This window comes from Fusarium subglutinans (assembly GCF_013396075.1).
Source record: "Fusarium subglutinans strain NRRL 66333 chromosome Unknown NRRL66333_c0000228, whole genome shotgun sequence".
NCBI classification, from domain to species: domain Eukaryota; kingdom Fungi; phylum Ascomycota; class Sordariomycetes; order Hypocreales; family Nectriaceae; genus Fusarium; species Fusarium subglutinans.
The window spans coordinates 3328-18457 of NW_023502291.1; the positions used below are offsets into that span (position 1 = coordinate 3328).

The 15130-nt window shown below is 49.5% G+C and overlaps 4 protein-coding genes across 4 annotated transcripts; 2 read left to right on the plus strand and 2 right to left on the minus strand.

Moving 5' to 3' along the window:
• Nucleotides 1-381: 381 nt before the first annotated feature.
• On the plus strand, nucleotides 382-3306 carry FSUBG_11661 (uncharacterized protein; the record flags this gene model as incomplete). Its single annotated transcript, XM_036676367.1, has 1 exon — nucleotides 382-3306. One exon carries the CDS (start codon nucleotides 382-384, stop codon nucleotides 3304-3306), a length of 2925 nt encoding a protein of 974 aa, XP_036532839.1.
• Nucleotides 3307-4841: 1535 nt separating this feature from the next.
• Nucleotides 4842-6338, plus strand: FSUBG_11662 (cytochrome P450 monooxygenase monooxygenase; the record flags this gene model as incomplete). The annotated part of the gene is made up of 1 exon (XM_036676368.1): nucleotides 4842-6338. The coding sequence occupies one exon, from the start codon at nucleotides 4842-4844 to the stop codon at nucleotides 6336-6338; it is 1497 nt and encodes a 498-aa protein (XP_036532840.1).
• Nucleotides 6339-6860: 522 nt separating this feature from the next.
• Nucleotides 6861-8206, minus strand: FSUBG_11663 (dolichyl-phosphate beta-glucosyltransferase; the record flags this gene model as incomplete). Its single annotated transcript, XM_036676369.1, has 3 exons — nucleotides 6861-7262; nucleotides 7312-8028; nucleotides 8090-8206. 3 exons carry the CDS (start codon nucleotides 8204-8206, stop codon nucleotides 6861-6863), a joined length of 1236 nt encoding a protein of 411 aa, XP_036532841.1.
• A 1330-nt stretch (nucleotides 8207-9536) lies between these two features.
• FSUBG_11664 (uncharacterized protein) lies at nucleotides 9537-10085 on the minus strand (the record flags this gene model as incomplete). The annotated part of the gene is made up of 1 exon (XM_036676370.1): nucleotides 9537-10085. The coding sequence occupies one exon, from the start codon at nucleotides 10083-10085 to the stop codon at nucleotides 9537-9539; it is 549 nt and encodes a 182-aa protein (XP_036532842.1).
• Between the last annotated feature and the right edge of the window lie 5045 nt (nucleotides 10086-15130).

Consider the following 15130-nt stretch of genomic DNA (forward strand, 5'->3'; position numbering starts at 1 on the left):
AGGCTATTACCTGGCCTATATATAAAATAGCCTATTTTAGCTAGCTTAGTATGTCTCTTTACTCCTTATAGAGATTGGCTAGGGGAAGCCTAGTGGGACGTTAAATAATACAATAATAATAACAACTAAAATGGGCTGATGCTGCCCGCTGGCCATCGCAGCTCTCTCATTGGTTCAAAGTCCCGATCCCTCGGCCGGGCGGGTACGTACCTAACCTCCAATTCGATTGGATCTCACTCGCTAGAACCTGTGCATCACACCACGACAATTACTGCGAGCGACATACCGAGACAACGAATTGAACATCAACCTACGAACCCACGACCTCACAAAGCCGATCTGGGGCAGCATTGGTCCGAATCAAGATGACGACCGCCTAGAATGGCCACACCAAGCCCCGCCCCTTCACGGGTCGCCGTCAACGCTCTCCGTGGTGTTCTCTTGACAACGTCCTGTTCAGTCATTATCCTTGCTGAAGAACGACGCCGACGACTCAACATCGCTCGAGCTGCTCTCGACAATGCCAAAAAACTTCACACTGCGCGGGTGAACCGCAACTCAGCTGCGCTGGCTGAGAGCTACAGCAGTAGACGAGAATCCTTTCCAGTTGAAATTGCTCACGATTTCTCGCATGCACCTACCAACAATGCTGTACGCCGTCGGCGAACAAGGATTGACTCGCTGGAGCATGAATTATCGCGCCTGAAGGAGATTGAGCATGTAGAGTCTTTTGAGACAACACTGCCTGAGGATAGGGACTCAACAAGCACGCCTCAGAACCGCCAGAGGAGATGGGACGACTGGGACGCAGCACGAAAGGAATTATCACGGATATCAGAAAACAGCGCATTCTCTCACAACGCCCTTTCCATCAGGTTATCACCAGAGATCAGGCTACCAACTACATCATCACCTAGGACACGACCAGCGAATTCCAAGACAAACAAGGCCAGGAAGGGCGCCAGTACAGGCTCAACCAAAATATCCATGATGGATAACACCTCAACGTCAGGCGATGGACAAGTTGGCGCAATAAAATTAGAGCTAGCCGATGAAGCCTCGATAGGACAACAAGAATCGTGGTCACGGCTGGATAATCTCCTTACGGAAATGGAGACCCAGGACTTGCCACGCGATGAGCGTGTCCAGAATGAAACGAGAGCAATCGAAATGCTTAAAAGTCTGACCTTGACCTCTACGCAGAGTGAAGAGGCCCAGGAGGTTTTATCAAGAGGCATCCGGATACTTCAGTCCACAGCATTGTCTCGGGAGTACGGAATCATCCCTCTCATCCTCGAAGCTGTCCGTCCCGTTTGCAACGATATTTGCCTTTTGGCCGTACCCTTCCTCGACAGTCTTTCCCGCAGCCGCGACGTTGAGGGTGTGAAGCACCTACTGCGAAGTTTATCTCGCTTTGAGCCTCAGTCGAAGCAGGCAGTTAATACCAATCGCAGTGAATGGGCCACTCGGCTACTTATGCATTACTGGAGGAAGACGAAGGACTTCCTGGAGGTCAAGACGATTTATACGTTACTCCAAAAAGGCGGTCTTTTTGACGACAGTGTATTTTCTTCGTCTACACAGTATGCTGTCAGACGCAGAATTACCCTGATCGCTCTAGATGCTGGTGATGACGCGACTGCAAGTGCAGAGATGTCCCAGCTCCGTGAGATGAGACCAAAGGCCTCGGGTGTCGACGTCAAGCTTCGTGGGAGATTTATTGTGCGCGAAGCTGAATTGGGACAATGGGACAAAGTTTTGGCTGGACTGGAGGCTTTTGGGCCTAAAGCAAAGCAATCTGACCAGTTTCAGAATGTTCTGTCCTGGCTGACAAAGATCTATTGCAAGGATCACACAACCACGGAGATGGATATTTTTGTGAGAAATCTTGTCAGCAACCACCACATGAGTTTGAACAAGCCCCTAGCTTTCTTTGTTATGGATAGGCACGGCCGAACCCGCAATCTTCAAGCTCTCGTTGCGTGGGTGCAGTTCTGCCAAGATGGTGGCTTGGCAATGGACCAGATCTTCTTCAACGAGATTGCCGACAAGTGCTGTAGATACTGGAATCTGTCGAGAGCTGACGTGATCCGCATGCTGAAGGATGCACGAACTTCTGCACCATGGCTGAAGGACCCTCTGTTGACCAGCTACGCCAGTGCAGGTGGTCTGCATGATCTCCACAAACCTCTGCCAGGAGAGAGGACAGATTGCTATGGAATTGCCCCAACCCTGCCTGAACGCCGAGGCGACTCAATATCTATCTATGAGCGTGCAGCTTTCAAACATATGAATACTCTGGCACTTGAGAACGACTGGACTGGCGTCTACAGCGCCTACAAGGAGGCAACTAAGAAGGGGCTTGGTGATTCATCACGATGCCTTCGACTTGCTGTTGTCGCCAACATCCACTTGGAAGGACCCCATTCAGGCACAGTGACGTGTCTCATCAACGAGGCATACATAAGAAATCACGACATTAGCGGTGCTTTGGTTCCTATGCTGGTCGCTCGACTTGAGGCTGGCGACAACGTGAATGATTTACTCCGCGAGAATCTTGCCAAGGGTCAACACATTCATGACAGTGTATACAACAAAGCGGCTCGTGTTCTCACTCAAAAGGGTAATCCTGAAGCCGCGATCAAGGTCTGCGAAATGGCAGCACAACAGAATGGTATGGGTGAGCTGGCATACAACAAGTTCAACTTTGCCAGCCTCATCCACTCCTATACTGGACAAGGACGTTACAGAGATCTGATGTCACTTATTGCAAGCTTCATATCCAAGTCAGAATGGTGGCAGGGTAGCAAAGAGTGCAAGGAGTCAGTCAAGTTAGCCATGAAGCATGTGGCATCAAGGGCAGCCACGGACCACAGGCGAGAGGACACGCATAAGCAAGTACTATTGCGTCTTGACGATGCTCTTGAACATATCAAGTCCTTGAGGGCGACGAATAAACAAGAGCGGGAGGCCGTTACTAAGGAGGTTGTTGGAGCTTTCAAGGCGGTGGAAGAGCCAGTGGCATTTGAAGGAGGCTTCTTCCCAGAGACACAATCCGGGCGCCAGACGCCAAAGGATAAGCGGAATACAGACTGGGAGTTGTCTTCAAGACGCGATTCAACACCCCAAGTATTGGGCGAGTCGAGGCACAGGATCGTCGAAGATGAATTGCCTACTCGACAGCACAAGATAGAGAAGATCCGAACATCACGACATGAGCGGACGAAACGAGAGAGGACGCCCTCGCCTGAGCTTACTGAGGATGACATATATTTAGAGAAGGAAATAGCCAGAGTAATGGCTTGAGATTAGAGGTTGTAGGCTTAGAAGACATGGATATGCATTGGCATGGCGTAGACATTATGGTTACAGAAGAAGTATTTGGGTATATCGGCTTCTTGGTCACGTTAACTTTCCTTTGTGACCCGGGAACATGAGCATATGATGGTATTTGCTATGGTACTATCTATAAAAGAAACAATACAAAACATTATTTAAAGAACCTATCTATCTATCTAGGTATCTTTTGAATACTCCATGAGTTTCAATGTGCCCCTCTCAGCACATGCCAATTGATAAGCAATGGATGGCTGTCTATTTTCGCATGTGATTCTGTTTCTCGATGAGTTGATTATAGGTGGGGCTTGGTGATATTGTCACATGCAGCAGCGTATTCGTGTAGACTTGACCCCGTCATCATGAGATTTAGTTAATGGAGGTCATCAGCCAGAAACTGATTGGCCACTAGCCGCTAAACAGACGCAGGAACCAAAGAAACCCTGAGAGTCGCATTCCGAATACGTATTTTCTACTACTCTTGACGAAGTAATACCGGACTCAGCAGAGGAGAAACTGGCTCGAACCACGTACGATCTGAATCTCTCTCTCTATGAGACGACGCCTTTCACATGCGAAAAGTCCCGGAACCTGGCGGTGTCCTTTTCGCACATCGAACCATGCCCGCAAGATCTCGTCTTCGGTGGTTGGCTGCTCTTTTAGCGGTCAGGGCGTCTACGGGTCTTGGTGGCGCGATTGCTGCGACAAAGGGAGACCACAGCGTTGCGGGGTGAAGTGTCGAAGTGTTCCAGGGGACCTTACAGTGGGTTATTCCCCTGGAGCTACGATAATGACAGCCCCAGAGAGAATGCCAGGATCGCCCCATGCCAGTCCAAGGGTCCATTTCTCTCGTTGGTTTTTTTTTCTTCGTTTCTTTGAATTTGGGCCCCTGACATGACATTCAGTGACGGTTTATAGGCTGATTTGTTGATATCCTGGAGGATGAATCCCACGAGAATGAGAGGAAAAGAAGACTATAAACGGCGCATATCCGGTCAATTGTGATCAGACGAGAGGAATTGTCGTCTTTGAAAGTGTCTGTGGTGTTTAAATCGGTCCAATTGCCCAGAATTCCACTCAATTGATCGATCTCTCTTCTAACCTTTTTTATACTTGCCCCCAAAAAGTCGAGAGCGTCATTGTCACAGGCTCTGTGGCCCCCGAAAACCGATTCACGTTTATAAGAGATAAGGCTTCACATTATATTATTTGTTTAACTTTACGACTGCGCATCTGCGAGAATATTGTGTCATCTTGCATAAAAGCATTGATCTCATCCTCTTTATAAAAATCATTGCCTTTTATTGCTGCTCTTATTATTATTACTCTTTGACCACTTCCACTTCCACCCCCTAATTCCCAGGGCCAAATCCATCCAATTTCTCGCCGCCCCCCGATCCGCGATTAATAGACCCCCCACTCCCCATCGAAAGTCTTGTTATACAATTCCTCAACTACCGCGACTCAACTTCCTTTCACTTCTACAACAGCCAATAATTTCAACCATGGCTTCAGTACTCACGTCAACCGAGTCGCAGACTCGCCGTCGCGAACAATACCACGAGGCCGATGTCGTCGTTGTAGGAGCTGGTGTATTCGGCTGCACTATCGCCTACGCCCTCGCAAACCAGGGCCGATCCGTTCTCCTTCTCGAGCGATGGCTATCGGAGCCCGATCGCATCGTTGGCGAACTTCTCCAGCCTGGAGGTGTCGCTTCACTACAGAAGATCGGCCTCGGTCACTGTCTCGAGGGCATCGATGCCATGCCATGCCACGGATACACTATCTTCTACCACGGCGAGAAGGTCCTCGTTTCTTACCCCGGTCTCGACGATAGCGGCAATGTTACACATGCTTGGGGAGGTCACAGCACAGCTGATAAGAGGCCGTCTGGATGCAGTTTCCACCACGGCCGCTTTATCACCAAGCTACGAGAGTCGTGCATAAACCACAAGAACATCACTGTTGTTGAGACAGAGGTTGTCAAGACGCTGCGCGGAGAGGTGTCGGACCAGATTCTCGGTGTTGAGAGTCGCACAAAGAACAAGGACACTGGTGTCAAGGAGAAGGATTACTATTTTGGCCAGTTGACCATTATCGCTGACGGTTACGATTCCAAGTGGCGCCAGGAGGTTCTCAGGACGAAGCCCAAGGTCTGCTCAAAGTTCTACGCTCTTGAGCTCATCGACTGCGATCTCCCTGAACCTGGCCACGGCCATGTCATCATTGGCAATGCTTTCCCTATCCTTCTCTACCAGATCGGCACTCACGAGACCCGCGCTCTTATCGATGTGCCTCAAGGTATCCCCGAAGCCTCACCTGAGAATGGTGGTGTTCGTGGATACATCCGCAACTATGTCCTTCCTGCGCTCCCTACTAGCATCCGACCCTCAGCGGAGAAGGCTCTTGAGGATGGCAAGATTCCCCGAAGCATGCCCAACAGCTGGCTTCCTCCCACGAAGCAGCGCGCCAACGGAGCCATTCTCCTCGGTGACGCCATGAACATGCGACACCCTCTTACTGGTGGTGGTATGACTGTCGCATTCAACGATGTTGTTATCCTCGCCGATGAGTTGCACCCTAGCAAGGTGTCTGATCTCGCTGACAACAAGGCCATCAACAATGCGCTTGACCAGCTCTACTGGAAGCGCAAACCTTTGACCGGTATCATCAACGTTCTCGCTCAGGCTCTGTACTCCTTGTTCGCAGCCAACGACCGTCAGCTCCGCGCTCTTCAGTACGGATGCTTCAACTACTTCAAGCGCGGCTCAACTGACGGCCCCGTTGCTCTCTTGGCTGGCATGCTCCAGCGCCCCTTCATCCTCGCCTACCACTTCTTCTCCGTTGCATTCCTCGCCATTTGGCTCAACGCCTGCACCGTCGTTGGCTGCGGTATCTCGGGCATCTTGAAGGCTCCTCTCGCCATCATCGATGCCGTTCTCATTCTCTGGAAGGCATGCATTGTCTTCCTTCCCATTATGTACCGTGAGACATTCCAGTAAATCTGGAGCTTGAAAAAAAAAAAAAAGAAGAGAAAAAGAGCATGGTGTGTTTAAGTAGCGAGAGCTGCGGCGTTTATGGAGCTTTGGCTTGGGACTTTTATGTCGAATTTCAAAAACGAATCTAAATATCTTTCAGAAATGGAAGACATCAGATCAGAGCAGAAGGATGACTGTACATATACCCTTCTTTTCATGGGTGGTTATGAGACATTTGAGCATTTCGGAGTGTTGAGCGGGAGTGCGTTTTTAGATATACACACATACGCATGCTTGATCCCCATACTACCTGTGGTTAGAATTTGGGAGACACAAGTATATTGCCATTTCAAGATTAATATTAATTGCAACTGAACTTCACTTTGCTGTGTCTTGTCAGCCTAATCGTGTGTAGGGCGAACCTTTCATATTCATGTCCTTGGCAGATTTGTTGACTTTTGTGTGTTTTATTCAACTAGGCATGCATGATCGTTGTGATTACTGAACATTTGCGCTCATATCCTGCCTGATTTCTTGACCTCCATCCTATGTCAATCGTCTTCGATAGACACCAAACATCCAACTCGCTCTCAGCACTGCAAGGCCAATAGCCATCTTGATACTGTCCTGAATGACGTTGAGCTTGCTGCCACCAACCTCGTGCCACTCAATGGGCACTTCAGCAACCTTGATGCCGGGACTGGTGCCAATAACACTGCCATCGTGGCCAAGAACTGGTGTCGCTGGTGCTGACTCTGCGAGCATGAGCATCTCGATGTCGAAGATCCACCCCTCAGTGTGCATGTAGGGAATGATGTGTGGGAGGGATGCTCGTGAGAAGAGCTTGAAGCCGCATTGGGTGTCGCGGATGCGCGATGTTGCCGGGGGCGTGAGGATCATGAGCACGAGATGGAAAGATCGCATGAGGAAGTTTCGTAGAGCCGAGCGCTAGTTGTGTTAGTTGGTACAATTGTTATAGACGAGAGGGTTGGATTACCTTAACAACGGCTTCGCTGCCAACGAGATGGGCTCGGCTTCCAATAGCAACGCCGCGACGTGACCCATCGACAACCTCCTCGCATCCTTCAATGAGCTTACCAGCATCACAAAAACGGGATGCGCCATCAGCATCAGCGAATAGGACATACTCACCCCTCACATGTCGAAAGCCATGAGTAGTCGCTCCGCCCTTGCCTCTGTTGCGAGCAAGTGAGACAACTCTAAGAATGTCATGGAGGCCGTGTTCTTGGGCAAACTTGAGGACAACATCCACTGTCTTATCCTTGCTTCCATCGTCGACAACTAAGATCTCATATCCGCCGAGATCCTCCTTAGGAGCGTTCCGAACATGTCTCTTAGTCGTAGGACTCGCTCCGCTAGGTCCAGCTTGTTTGGTTCGGCCAAAGTGTTCATCGAGATAAGTGACAGCCTCCTCAAGGGTGGGGATAACGCGAGCTTCTTCATTGTAGGCTGGGAAGACGACGCTCAGACGCACTTCGGCGGGTTCGATGTTTCCAGCATCGGGAGTAGGGAACGCTTCGTCGGGGCGGACGTGCTGCTCGCTAGCCTGTCGCTCAGCGAGCCAGCGATCGTACCAGCAGGGGAGAGGTTGAGGCTGTGTGCGTCCTTCAGTGGGATGGCTGGTAAGGTAGGTCTTTTCGGAGGCGTAGACGGGTCGAGGCTTTGGCGCGACGAGATGGAGGATGACATAGAGCTAGGAATGGTGAGCTTGCGATTACGCGCGGGGCCCTAGAGGGGTTCGGTGCAGTGCATACCCCAAGAAGTGCCAGCGCAATAAGTGCGAGAAGTAATGTCAAAAGAATGTAGACGGGCGTAGCTTCAGCCCAAGCCCATAAAGGCCTGAGAAACTCCGCGGGCGGATCGATCGCCATTTTGGCGGAGGGGAGAGGGAGGTTGTTCGATACAGCTCGCGACTGCGGCGATACAGCGATGACAAGGCGAGTGTTGTAGGATTAAAGCGCTCTCATTTGAGATGTCAATTAATTTGGTGCAACGTACACAAGGAAAGGAAAACAAAAAAGGCGAACGCGCCCGTGGGCGAAGAAAGATTTAGACTGTGTATGAATGCGGTGCGTTAGGTTGCTTGTGATTGTGGTTGTACAGCATTAGAAGGCCACGAAGCATGAATGAGGCGTCGCATTGCATCTAAGCTATGATTACGTAGCTACAGGCCTGCGGGTGCTATAGTGAAGATGGAAGGGATCGGCAGGGACCAAGCGGTGAAATGGCCAGTAGGAAGCTGCCGAGGCTAATATTTTTAGAACAATTCAAGACATTGATGAGAACAACCACGTTTAATCGTTTGCTCAACCAAGGCACATCTCAAGAATTACATAAGACGTGGATTACAATTTTCAGGTCAGGTCATAAACAACTTGAGAAACTAACATGAGAAAAGAATATACAGACTGAGCGAGTCTGAGCTTGCGACTTGGAAGATCAATTAGACTGAGTCAAGTGCAATACGGATAACCGCATTTGATTAGGTATTCAGGTGGTAAACTCAATCATAACCCCTGCAGCATTTGTCTTCGTGACATTCACAAGGACCGCGATCGATGAGAAACAGAATGTGAGCGTGAATCGTTGTCTTAGTTTCATTTAAGTAACAGTTGGTCCCAGCCAACGAAGAATGACCTGATGGCATTGCAGGCAAAGCCTAATAAAGCTAAAAAAGTAGGTATGTAACAGTAATAAAAGGAAGAACCCGAAAGGTTCTAGAAGAAAAGTCTAAACGCTATTGTACATGAAGTGAAAGGGCTTAGCTCGGTTCGGATTCCTGCTCTGAACCAAGCCTAAGCAGAGTGTGGCGTACTTTTTTTTACTTTAGTTAGTATACAGATTTCTGCCAAGATGTGTCAAACTCGACATCGGAATGCCCGAGACTGAGAGGGGCCCCATGTCCAATGCTTGATTGCTTTCTCCCCCACAAGACGACCCCTGTCCTGTCCTGTCCTGTCCTGCCTTGTCTTGTTGGGTTAGTCGCTTTCGCTTTCGCATTCTTTCATAACTCAGAGTACCGTGTCCTGCTCGATCTCAATGGAGAGCTTGGTGGACGGATCGGTGTAAGTTGATGGACCTTGTTGGGCCGAAGTGTGGTTGGTAGCAGGGAGTCAGTCCCTTGCTGATTTTTTGGTTTGTAGCTTATGGTCATGTCTGAGAAATCACCCTCCAGGGGCAGAAGTCTCATAAAGTACAAGCTTAGATCATGACACCAGTCTGGAAACGCTCAGCGAGCCGATCCCGGGGGTCAGGAGATACAGTGTAAGCCAAGCCATACTGAGGACCTCGGACAACTTCCTTGCCCTTGAGAGAAATGGGATGATGGAAAGTTGGCGCAGGAGAGTACTCGTAGCTGTGTGCAGGCTCAAAGTGATGCACAGGAGAGTGACTTCTAGGGCTGATGTCCCCATCGTAGTCAGTCTCGCTGGCTTGATAGGTAGTGCTGCAGCTGCCACTGGTGAAGGGAGAGACCGTTGATGATCCGGGGAAGTTCATCTGGATGTGGTGATTGTCGTGCATGGCATCAGCGACGGCTTTTGCCGTTCGCTTGCGGTTCTCAGCGCGAACCTTGGAGCGGTCGTGATGACGGGCACCAGCTGGACCGACATTGACTGAATCGCAGGCTGCGTGTGTGGGAACATGGCGATATCGTTGTGTGGGTTTTGTTGCCTTGGGCTGCTCTACTTCTTTGGCTTTGGCTGTCTCCTTGTGATCGCGAGCACGTTTGATGGAACTGAGAATAGACATGGTGGTTGGTTTAGTATATAAGTTGAAGAGATGCTGATGTGATGTGATGAAGTATGTATAAGTGGATGTGTTGGTATCGTATTGTGTTGTATTGTTGGAATGGTATGAAGAAAAAAAGAGTCTTTTTTCCAACGGGCGAGGCGGTCTAGATATAACAAGAGGCTGAGGATAGGTAGGTAAGGTACCTGGTAAGAAATCACTGAAGTGAATGGATGCGTTGGAGACTGGCGTCAAAGTTGAGCGGGCATCAGCGTCGAAAAAGAACCTGACGGCCCGCAACGGCGCTGCAATAGCAGATCTTTACTGAGTTCGAGACCCCCCCCAAGACTTACATGTCAAGCTGAGGGTCTTGGTCTAAAGGGCGTTAAAGTGAAGCGCCACAGACGCACCAACCCCTGCGGATCCGTGAAACAGATCCAACCCTTTCTCAGCAAGTGTTTGCTCATGAGGCGCTGCGTTGAAACGACTATGAGGCAATCCAGGGGTTATTCGATGGAATGGAGGAGCTATCTATGCAGAGCGTTGAGCCACATGTTGCAGATCTTTCTTCCAACATGATTCAGACAGAGCATGAATGATTATGACTCTCGTCATCTTGAGAATAATAATAATATTTTTGGTGAATTCTAACTTTGGACGCTGAGGGAGTTTTGGTCTTACGAGGGTGGACTCAGTATGTCATCGTCCAGGTCCAGGTCTGCCCATGTCTTAGACGGCATCCAACCCATGTTAGTTTCCGCCTCGCGTGTAGAGCCGTAACCTCGAGAAACCACGTGTTGCTGAAGACGGACAGAATCGTCGATTGAGATGTCATCAATCGTCGATTCTAATGTCACTCGTCGAGAACCAACATGTCACCAGTCGGAAAGTTGCATATCTCAAATCGACGATTGAGATGTCACCACTTGAGGTTTAATATGTGACCACGCCCGAGAGAAATGTCACCAACCGTTCGATTTACAGCTTCTACGGCCATCGAACTACTGCTACTACTTATCGAGGTATAGTTATCCCTGCCTCTAGCCCTATGTATATCTATCCCTGTAGACTATCGGCAGCCACACGCCATCCGTGTATCTTTGCGCGGCACCGCGTTGCAATGGGGCATCGACCTCGGTCTCGCCCCTTCGATATAACTAATAGTTATCTGAAGAATATTCTGAGAAGCTGTTTGTTAGCTCAGCCAGCTTTTTACCAAGCAAACACTCTGAGTGGCTCGTTGCCGAGTCGCCCAGACCGTGTGGTTAAGACGCCACCAAGGCTGGGGTGTAGCCAGAGCCTGGCGATGCAGTGACCGCTGAGTCAACCCGTGTCAGATCATTCACTCTTACCTATGTACCAAGACCAAAAGTCTGTCGCTCCTCGGTGTTTCTGTCACTGCCGATGCCGGGGGCAGTTGTTCAGTGTAAGAGTTGTGGAGAATGCCGAGATGGCTTCGCTTACTCAGTGATCCGAAGAAGCCGCTGACCCAAAAGCTGATGGAGTCTCTATGGCCTGATCCAGCGACAAAGCTCACATCAGTTGCTATTTCTGTGTCTGTGGAGGTAAAGATTTATCCGATGCAGTACTATTGTGATCATTTCTTTACCATACGAGATGCTTTCGTCTTGAAAGACCACTTACACGTCATGTCGAAACAGTTGAGAATAGACCCTCCAACGGTCTTGTGCCTCTTTACTTCACATTATTGACCAAATAGGACGAAATGGCTACTCTACAGCCTAGATCTGCATACAATCCATATCGTGGCGTCAGTCATTACACCCGAGCTGCTTCGGCCTCGCTGATTGTCTGAACTTAGCGGCATCTCGGATTGATTCTGTGGCTTTTGAGCCCCTGGCTAAAACATGTACACGCCTCTTTCGCCTCGCTGTTGACTCGCAATTGCGTATTGCAGCTTGGCTTATCATCATTGTGCTTTTATTGTGAAGCAGTAGTCGCAAAAAGGTTCCATTGTCGTGCATAAGCCGAGAGGGAACGTGCTGTGTGTCTGCAGGTTTGACAGTCCGGGACCCCCTGTCCTTGACGGTCAGAGCAGATCTGCGCCAGGGATGTTCCCCAGGCCAAGCCACTACGTGACCAAGGAGACTCATGAACGGATTCTTCTTGGTCGATCTTGTGTTTGAGGAGCTGATGCTCCGTAGCATCAAGAATACAACAGTAAGCATTGGAACAAAGTGGTACTGAAGATGGGTCAACTCTTAGAAAAGATACAATGGATCAACAGAGACATGATGGACCATGATGATCCCCCACTATTTGTCAGTTCTAAGAACTCACCCAAGCTCGATTAGGCCAGCGTCTCACGCTAGAACCTTTAGAAGTCAGACTAGACTTCCCAGAACAGCTTAGTACTTCAGCCTTCTAACGCTACAATGCCCTGCCAATGTCAGATCAGATCTAACCTCCCCCGTTGCCATTCCACGCTGCATGAGGATGCGGTTAGATCCAGGAGAACCAACAAAGCTTGGCTTGTTTCGCTATCATACAACCTCCTGGCGGTGAAGCCGACTCGACTGAGAAGACTGCTTGAGTTGTTTCGTAGATGACTCAGGAACTTGCATCTTGGCTTACATCAAAGCTCTTTTTGTTCAACGGGGACACCTTGTCCTTGGTGTTGCATTGTGGACAACCGCCAAGAGATGAAACAATGTTGGTTGGAAATACATTATACAGCTCTTTAGTTTAGTGTCTTGTGAATAGAATAAGCCTCTCTCTTGTATAGACCTTCTCTTCTCAGGCAAGCCTCGTTCTCTTGGCCTTCGCTGCTTTCGCGCTCGCTTTCCTTCGCCTCGCTATATCGCAACACCTCCAGCTCTACAGGCTCAATACTCTACAACTTTTACTTTCCTCGATGATCTTGGCAAAGCGTCAACCGTTACGGGAAAGGGTGATTGTGAATTAGCTCGTTATGGTCATGAGGCGACCGTTACTGCTGCCTCGTGGATAAATACTGATGCCTCTTTGGGTAAAGCAGGAGAACCAACACAGCTGACCACGATGACCACGTTCTTTGACAGCCTCTTTTTTCTATATCAGGAATACTAAGAACTCAATAGGGCTACTGTTGAGCCCTAGACTGTAAACTATCAACGCCTGGAAGCTCAATGGCGCGGTGAGAAGGCTATCATGCGATCGCACTTGTATCCGGTGCTCGTGCTCATACTCGTGCTCGATGCCGATGCCTATAAAGCTCGGTGCCGTGGCTTTGGCCCTTCAGCTAATAGTTCTCCCAATAAAGACACCACCCAAGTAGATAAGGGCGTCTGGCGTCTGGCGTCTCAGTGACATGCGATAAGAATGCTGAGCATGTCACGCTGCCGATGGTGAGCTCTTTCGATTGAGTTCTGTAGCTTCTTCGCCCTGTCACCAACTTCAGCATCGACAAGATCGTGATCCCTTATTTGCTTGGTTTTCATCTCTTTATGTGCTGATGATATACCTGTCTGATTCCTCCCTTTGTTTACTATGACCCATTGAGCTTGATAATATTTATGCTCCCTGAACTCACGATGCGGGGAAATAAACCTTGCCCGGGGAAATAATAACAGCTTTAAGCACTTAAAGCGACTCGGCCCTACACGTTCCTGTAGTAGGAGTAGCGTCATGGTTTAACTCAAAGGTTGAGCTTAAAAATTGTCCCTGTCGATCGCTTTTTGCATAAATATTGATTAAAGTTGAGAGACAGGAGAATTATGTGAAGTGAGTGGAAGAAAACTGGAATGAACTCTACTAATCATTGATCCATAGATGGAAGAAACATGTGATTTTATGGAAGCGTCCTTTGCCTGATACAAGCACGCAAAGGCTGAGCCAACTACGGTCCAGCTTGATTAAAGGGTCAGGCATATCCGGCCAAACTCCATATTCTCCCGGCAACTTGCATTTACAATGGCTGCCTTCACGCGAGGTTCACGTGAAATCCACGCTTGTAACAAAGAATCAACGTCGCTCAACATAAACAAACAATCGACTTGTCAACCTATGACGGTGGTCCACCTGCATGATGACACTTGCAAACGATATAGACTACCTTATCTGCATAAGGACCGAACTTGAGAGCCATTGCCCTGGTAATAAACGAGGCCTGATCTTACTGCCTGGCAACGATTGCCACTCAATTCGTATTTCTTGTTGACGGCGTTTTTTCGACAAGTTTATATTTAGTTCGGTGTTGCACTATTGCCTCCTTCAATGTCTTGACAGGTTCAGGGGTCTTTTTTTGTCTCTGGTCGCGCAATTGATAAGAAACTGGAGAAACAAGCTTTGATTGGACGAGAGCCACCTGTTTCCTTTTTTCACTTCTCCAGTCCCGCGTCATTTTTTCAAAGTGGCAACACCAGATACCGCACCTGATTGGACGATAGGCTCCTTTTTCACCAGCCTCACTGTGGCTGACACGACATTGGTAAGGCAGGGCCCCCTCCCCTCGCCCCCGAAGAGGATCCCAAGGCCTAAACCCAACACCATCTGGCAGCCTGGTCACGCGCATTGCCCACCTCAATCCGCATTTCTCGACAGCCTCAAACGGTCCCTCGATATATATCGGTCCCTTATCGCTAAAACCGACCCAAAATCAATTTCTTGGCCCCGGATCCCGCCTGCCGCATACCGAGTTCACGGCTCTGTACGGCTGCCTTTCTGTCGCCGAAGTCGCTTTCAGCTTTCGCTTGTCGCGCCTTCCTTTTCCCGCGGTCGTCGCTCCCTCCTTCCCGCCGATTGCTTCCGTGGCGTGTCGCCAACCTACCGTAGTTGTCCAACGCACACCGACCCGCCCGATTTTCGCCCGCACCCCATCTCGATAGATTCCTATTGCATGGCGCATTGAAGGACCGTCGCTCGCTTTTTTATTGTATCATTTTTTGATAGCCGCGCCGGCTGCGCATCTCGCATAATCAGGATATCCTGACGTTCCACTGTCGCGCACCGTCTGCGCGCACCGTAAGGAATCGTGGCGGCGCTTACGATTCTGAGTTCCAACGAACCATCGGAGCTGTCCTTGCAACAGCACCTCGAAATTGCCCCGGATCTGGTTGCGTATACGA